At 55.9% G+C, this 7526-nt stretch overlaps 1 protein-coding gene across 2 annotated transcripts; it reads right to left on the bottom strand.

The window, feature by feature from the left end:
- Window positions 1-128: 128 nt before the first annotated feature.
- On the bottom strand, window positions 129-7218 carry LOC127478646 (uncharacterized). Of its 2 annotated transcripts, XM_051804621.1 has the most exons (11): window positions 7074-7218; window positions 5372-5614; window positions 4343-4633; window positions 3876-3973; window positions 2386-2572; window positions 2163-2268; window positions 1749-2037; window positions 1436-1475; window positions 1074-1179; window positions 948-994; window positions 129-451 (listed from the first exon to the last, which is right to left on the bottom strand). In XM_051804621.1, exons 1-10 carry the CDS (start codon window positions 7183-7185, stop codon window positions 952-954), a joined length of 1515 nt encoding a protein of 504 aa, XP_051660581.1. In that variant the 5' UTR covers window positions 7186-7218; the 3' UTR covers window positions 129-451; window positions 948-951. The 2 variants fall into 2 exon arrangements, with proteins under 2 accessions (XP_051660581.1, XP_051660582.1); XM_051804622.1 differs by lacking the exons at window positions 129-451; window positions 948-994; window positions 1074-1179 and adding an exon at window positions 995-1073.
- Window positions 7219-7526: the final 308 nt, after the last annotated feature.

Below are 7526 nucleotides of genomic sequence, written 5' to 3'. Positions count from 1 at the left end.
GCAGAGATGGAGGAGAAGAGTTGGGAACCTGGGGCATGGCAGGAGAATGCCATCAGCCTGAGCCTGTGTGAGTCTGGGATTAGGAAATCTGAAAAACAAATCCTGCTTCCAGGAAAGCAAAAATGAAAGCAAACCTGAAAAAAGGAACTGCAGAAAGTCAAATTCAAAGGCCTTAAAAAAGCAGTAAGCAAAAGCTGGGAGGTGAAGGTGCTGAGGAAAGAAAAAGCTCACAATCCTCCTTTGTCTCCTGTTTTCATCTTGCCCTGCTAAATTAGATGAATTGAATTGGACTCCCACGCTGTCACAGTCACAGGAGACCAAGGGGCACAGCAGCCATCAGCACTGAGCTGGGGTCATTCTTCTCATTTTCTCCACTCCTTCTCTGCTCTGAATGTCTCCATGGTCCTGGCCAGCGGCTGGAGTGACTGATCTCTAGCCTAGCCACCTTTACCTGTGGAGAACAAGGGCATCCATTGTCAGAGACAGGCTGGAGCATAGGGCAATATCTGCCACAGCCCAACCCTTTCATCCCAGCTGTGCCCAACCTTAGGTCCTCTGAGGTGCCTGTCACTGCCCTGGCGAGAGAAGCAGTCTCTCAGCCTGACCCTCCCGAGACCATTCCCTGCAGATCTCTCCCCTGGGAGGGGTGGCATAGACATGGGTCCCCTGAAGGACTGAGCCATGAGCCAGTCTTTGGGATTCCCGTCTTTACTCACTCCTGTCCCTGCTCCAGGCTGGGAGCACTGCCTGTCATGTGGGGCTTAGTGGGCAGAACCATCCTGACCATCCTCAGCTAGAGCAAATGGGGAGACGTGTCAGTGCAGAGTATGAGCAGATGATTCTCCTGAAGCTCAGGTTCTTCTGGGAGATCTCTGCTGTCACCCCAGGTAACACATAGCCCTGTAGCCGCCTTTGTGATGGTTGTCTGTGAAATTGCATTTTCCTACCTTTTTAGTTATCCTCCTTAGCTTTGTTGGGCACATACTTCTTTTTCCTGGAAAGGCAGAGAGGAGTCCTGGGTAAGAGGCTGGCATTGCCCATGTCCCTGCTGAACCTGTCTCCTGCCTACTCACCTGGAGAGCACGAGCCACAGGATCACTGCAGTCACGAGGAGGAGTGCCAACAGCACAACCAGCCCAATCACAGTCCAATGCCACGTGCCCGGAGCCTGCCCTGCAACTAACACACAGCCAGGAGTGGGTGTCACAGTCTGGGCCTCATGCTGGCCATGGCCCCAATGTTGGCAAAGGGTGTAGATGTGTGTCTTGTCTTAGGTTTCTTCTGTGATGGAAGATCGCCCCGTGTGTAGGGAAAAAGTGTCCTCTGTCCCACATGAGACCCAAAGGCTCCTGCACTGGGCCAGCTCCTCTCCACAGGGACCAGCCAAGGAAATGTGGGAGAGAAGCTCGGGCACCAGAAGCAAAGAGACACTTACCAACAGAGAAGCTGTAGCAGACACAGGTGAACTTCTCTGACTGTTGGAGAAGACAGAGAAACAGCTCAGCCCACTCCTGCCCCACCATCCTTCCTGGGAGCAAAGGTCTCCCACCCACAACCACCCAGGGCCACAGCTGTGGCCAAGAACCCCACAGACACGATCCTGCCAAGGTGCCTGGGCTCTCAGTGCAGGGCCAAGAGCTGACCCTGTGCAGCACTGTCTTTTTCCATCACAGCCAGACCAGACCCACGCAGGGGCCCAGCCCTGGCCAGCAGTGTCCCCAGACCCCAGGAGGCCCCACGCTGGGTACCTGCGGTGAGCGGCGGACGAGGCGCAGAAGGGCCGTGTAGTCCCAGCCGGGGCGCAGGGCAGCGTTGTGGTAGCCCTGCCCCCAGGTGCCGTTGCCCAAAACGAAGTCCATGGGGGCGGTGAGGTTGAGCACAGCGGCCACGTAGGTTCTGGGCTGCTGGGTGGTGTTGAGGGGCTGCTGGGTGGTGTTGAAGGGCTGCTGGCTGGCACTGAAGGGCTGTGGCTGCCCCAAGCAGGCGCTTTCAATCCCTGAGCTGTTGTGTGTCATGGCCACGACCAGCTGGTGCTCCCTGCAGGGCCGAAAGTGAGAGGGGCGGGGGGACAGCAGGGAGAGTGGAGCAGGGGCATCTGCAGGCAAGCACTGCCGGTGGGGAGACCCATGTGGAGGTGTCAGAAGTGCGGGGGCTGCACTCACCCGGCCCCCTCCGAGGTGATGGGTTGGAGGGGAAGCACGGCCGTCCCTTGGGATGGGGAGATGTCAGGGACGCTGCGGCAGCTGATGCCCAGAGGGTGCTGGTTGTCTGGAGGGCAAGAGCAGATGAGCATCAGCTGAGCAGGGGCAGGCTCGGGCAGTGCAGGCTGCAGAGCTCAGCTCCTGTGTGACCAGGCTCCTGGGACAGGAGCACAGCGAGCCCTACCTGTGCTCTGAAACTCCCACAGCGACGCAGCCCCGGCCCCGGCAGCCGTCAGTCCCTGAATGGACACCACGTAGCTGCTGCCAGGGCCGTGCTCCGGCAGCCGGTGCTCAGTGACGGAGCCGTTCACCTGCAGCCGCTCCATCTCCAGGAAGCCTCCATCCCGTGTGCTCCTGGCCGTGATGTTCAGCTGGGGAGAGGAGACAGAGCTGCAGGGCAGCAGCTCCAACCTGCCCACAGCTCACCGAGGCAGAGCAAAGCACCTCTGTCAGCCTCCCCTTCTCTGAGCCTGCCCCAGCTGTGGAAGGCTCTGGAGAGGAACCAGCATGATCCTTGAGCCCATGTGTGGACCTCAAAGCAGAGAAGAGGAGGAGAGGAGGAATTTGGAGCCAACACTCAGGATGTCCAAGTGTCTGCCTCCATAAGCAAAGAATCAAGTCTCTGTGAAGGAAGAGGGAGGCTGTTTATTTGAAGGGGTGTATATACATGTACCAAGCCCAAGAACAGGTCACCCCTATGGTATTGCAACACCACAGGCACTGTGTTGACATGCTCCACAAGAGGAACCCTGAGCTTCTCTTTCCTCCTGTGCAAGGTTAGACTCTGGAGGTTTTGTCTACATGAAAAGTAGACGGCATAGAGCTTCCATCCAAGTAATACAGATGAGGGCTCCCCATTTGCCCATGCATCATCTGAATTTGTCATGAGAGCCATGCCCATTCTCACTTGCTGCCTTCGTGGAAATGCATCTTGGGCATATTCAAAAGAGGAGACAACCGAAAGCAGAAAAAATATTCTTTTCACAAACAAAGGTGTCTGGGAGCAGGGAACCAGCAGAACAGGCTCACAAGCAACATTTTCAAGTGCCCTTTTTGACTGTTTCTCCAGGAAATAGTTCTGAAACACCTTACAAGGTCCCTGTCAAACCAGGGAGATACCCGTCCTCAGAGAGGACGTGGGACACACTGAGGTGCATCTCACCAGCAACTCCCTCCCCCTGTTAGAAAGTAGGGTTGCACTGTGGAAAGTGTCCTAAATCCGCAGACAGATGAGATGCTTCTAGCCATGCCTTGAGGAGAACTCAAAGGAACAGTGCAGCTCTCTGGAGGAGAGGTTTTCAGGAGGGATTTTCAGAGGATTACTCAACCCACAGGTTTGTTTGTGGCAGGAAACAGAAACAAGCATGCAAGAGGCACAGGAAACCCTTGGATACCACCCCAGAAGACACGTCACATCACAAAGGTCTGCCAAGCCTGAAGCAGAACAGACCCAGGAAGTCAGACCAGAGGGTGGGGAGCACCCACCACCTCTGGGCAATTTCCAGAGCATGAAGAATGTTGAGAATGAGATAGAAAACACTTGTGCTTCTCAAAGCTAGATATTCACTGTTTGAGACCTGCAGCTCGATCTAGTGGTCGCTTCCCCACCTTCCCAATCTGCCTGCACAGAACTCCAGGCAATGAGATGAGGGTCTGCCTGTGGCCCCTTGGTACCTGGTATCCAATGATCTCCCCTTTGCAGGAGGGCAGCTCCTTCCACCTCAGGGACCCTCTGCTGGTATCCAACCACAGTTTCTCTGGTTTGTCTGGCACTGGGAGCACAGGAGAACAGGGTCACACGCAGGGCCCACGAGGAGGGGCTGAGCCCAGAGCAGGGTGCAGGCAGCTCCTGTCCAGGGGACAGGATATGGGGACCCCATATCAAGGGTTTGTCCCACATGCTGCAGCAGTGGGAAGCGCAACTGTGTGGTGTGGACCGGGACAGCAAGGAGGGGATGTGCCCTGCTGCAGGGCTCTGCAGAGCCCCTTCCCCAGAGCCCCACAGGGTATAAACAGCCTTGATCCCTGCAAGGAGCAGATGATCAGGCTGAGCTGACAGATGAAGGGGACATTTATGCACTTCCCCTACCCATGACACAGCCTCAGACTGTTCCTTCTCCCCAGTACTTCTGGACACATACCTGATTCCTCTGTCCTGAACAACCATGAGAAAAGGGTCATGTTGGGGTGCAAGAAGATGGTGACACTGTAGTCAGTGAAGGGCTGCAACAGGGAGCAGGAGAATGTTCCCTCCTGGCCATGTAACATCTCCTCTCCTTCCACCTCCTCAGCCTCGCAGGGAGGGGAGGAAGGCACTGCCAGGCGGCACATGGCCCGCATGCCCTGGCAGGCACCAGGGAACCTGCAGGTCCAGTTCAGTTTGATGCTGGTGCTGGAGATCTCAAAGGTACCGGGGTCAACCTGAAGCACTTCTGTGAAAGAAAGATTGACAAAGAGTCACTGTATTTCCTGCCCCTGCCAGCCTTGCAAGGATTCTGCAGTCAGACAGCCCTGTCACCACCCAGCCTGGTGGGAGGGCAAGCAAGAGGCTGAAGCTGGACACTCCAGCTCTCTGGTAGGGCAGCAGGAGGAGTTTGGACAGGAAGGAATGGGAGTGACTGAGTGAACTATTACTGGTCAAGGCAATTTTCCCCCTTGATTCCAAACTGAGGTGTCTGTGTGTCCCAGCAAGTCCAACAAGTGCTGTTCTGTTCTCCCTTAGAGGGGACAGGAAGACCCCAAGCTGTGAGGACATGGTGCCAAGCCTACAGCCACCAGGCCACAGAGCCTACAGGGGACCAGCCTACAGGGAACAAGCTGTGGTACTCCCAGCTGCACAATCTGAGAGGACACAGGCAGCAAAGCCCTCCAGTCCTGCCCCCACTGGGATGCCATGCTGACCACAAATTCCACCACTCCTCACTCTCCCATGTTTTGCTCTTGGCCAGAAGTCCTCAGGAAGCCCCTTCCCTTATTGCCCACAGCTCCAGGGGTGAGCTGCAGGCTGCACTCAGGGCAGGCGCAGGGGCTGCCTTGACACTGCCTTCAGCAGCACATGCCATTTCCCCAGGCAGCAGAGAGCCAGAAACCTGCTGTGCCCACACAGCTGCCTTCCCTGCTCAGGAAGGGCAGGGTGGGGCAGCCAGGAGAGCTCCTCATCCCTGCCTTACCAAGGCACTCCATGCTGGAGCGAATGCGGATCCAGGCACCTCTGGTATGTCTTCCAAGCCAAACCTCTCTGTAGACAGGTTTCCCATCAGTGAAGGACTGGACTTCACTCGAACATTTGACATGGGTGAAGGATGGCTGGAAACCTTCAGGGCAGCTCAGCATCACTTCTTCGTTCTTCCTGTAGCTCTCCTGGTCTGGTGCCAGCTGGAAGATGGAGGCCCAAGGGGGCCTTTGGCACGTTTCTGGCAGAGGTGAAAGTGGGTGTTAGTTGGGCTGGAGGGTGCTGGGGTATGGGTGTGTGGTGGGAGATAAATGCCCAGCTGTCCCTCCAGCCCCTGAAGGGAGAGGCAAGGTGACATCCACTTCAGGATGTTGGGAGGGGGCTTTCCTTGTGCATGTAAAGTGTGAAGGATCCCTCATCCATGAACCTCCCCCATCCAGCCTCGTGTCTGGGGACATTCTATTTCCTCCACCATAGCCCCCAGGAAGGAGATTGCCAGGACAATCAGCCCTGCACTGGAAGACTCCCTCCAACATCTCCTTCAGGCATGTCACCCATCCCAGCTCAAGCTGCACTTGATGGTATCACCTGTCCTGCTGGGATGTATGTCTCTTCAGCCATGGCTCATCCCTACCACAGGGATCAGAGATGCCCCTGTTACCCTTCTGGGCTCCCTGTTCTGACTCAGTCAGTCTTTTGGCTACTCTCCTTCTGCCCCACACCACTGTGCAGTGGGACATGGGGAGGAGCAAGGCCTTCTCCATTCACATCCCCTGCTTTAGCACAGCTCCTGCCCCTTTTTCCTGCCACAAGCCCTCTTCCTTCGCATCCTCTCCTCACCAAATTCACCATCCTTTAGGCTGAGCAGGCACAGCTTTTCCCAGCCATTTGTCAAATGCTGCAGGGAGAGCCTTTGTGGCAACAATTCCTCCAGAAAAGAATGCTGGCCCTTGGAAGGAGCCCTTGCCTGTTTGAGCCTCTGCAAGGGGCTCTGTGAGGCCTGAAAGTGCTTAAAATACAATCTCCTTTCTCCCAGAGGGGCACACAAGGGATGTCAGAAAGTTCAAAGCATCTTCTGAACAGCCCCAGAGGCGAATGCTGGTGACAAGCCACTCCTGGTCAGGCTTTGCTCTCAAACAAGCCTGATGGCAGAAGGCCAGAGATGCCCATCTGAGCAGCACAACCAACAGCTCTGTCCCACTGGCACATGGCTGTGCCCCACCCCATGCACAGGCACCAGCCACTGACCCCAGCCCGGCCCATCCAGGTGACAAAGCAGCAGCAGGTTCCCTCTTGCTCTGGTCTCAGCAGGCACAATGCCCTTCAGGCACAGCTGGGGAGATGATGTGTACAGAAAATGATGCCCCTGCTCCCTGAAGACCCTTTCCTGGGTTCATGATATGTGAATTCATGCCTGATTCATGTCCACAGCCTCCAGGGACCGACTGGCAAAATGTTTTGCCACAGGGCATGATCCATCCCCTACCATCCAGCCCAAACCTGTCTCTCCCACAGATCCCCAGTGAACCCACCCTGTATTGTAGCTCCTGCCCCGAGGTCTCCCAGAGACAGCAGGCACCCCAGCTGACACAGTCCATCTGGACTCCAGCCCAGTGCTGCAGGCAGTGAAGATGCATGTCCAACTTGCAGGAGGAAAGGCAACAAAATCTCCCCAGGGATGAGAAGGAACTGCTTCTTACCTGTTCCCTGGGACACTCCTTGGACCTTGGGATCAAGTTCTCCCTGGACCTGTGCTGACAACAGAGATACAAGGGCCAGAAGAAACCTCATAGCCAGCAAGTGCAGGGCCATCCTGGCATGAAGTCCCCAGGCAGGACCGAAATCTCAGCCCCACTTGCTGCCTCTGAGCTCAGGCATCCGTAGCTGACTGCAAGGCTTGCAACCGCAGGAAGGAAACAGACGCAGCTCCTCATGAGATGCAGGAGGCTTCCTCTTTGGGCAGGGAACTTCCCATCACTGTCAGCACTTCTGCCTTTTGCTTTTTACACCCTAGGAGCATCCAAGCTCTGGGACTCAACAGAAGAAACCTTGTTACCAAGATCGCAGAGTTCCCCCCAAAACCTTCCCAGTTACTGTTTCTTAGGCAATATCCAAGTGCCTCCCAACGACACTGTGTGGGTTTTAGAGTGATG

The sequence above is a fragment of the Manacus candei genome, unplaced genomic scaffold (genome assembly GCF_025592945.1).
Source record: "Manacus candei isolate 608988 ecotype Guabito, Panama unplaced genomic scaffold, ASM2559294v1 h1tg000061l, whole genome shotgun sequence".
NCBI classification, from domain to species: domain Eukaryota; kingdom Metazoa; phylum Chordata; class Aves; order Passeriformes; family Pipridae; genus Manacus; species Manacus candei.
This window is presented reverse-complemented; position numbering and strand designations above follow the sequence as displayed.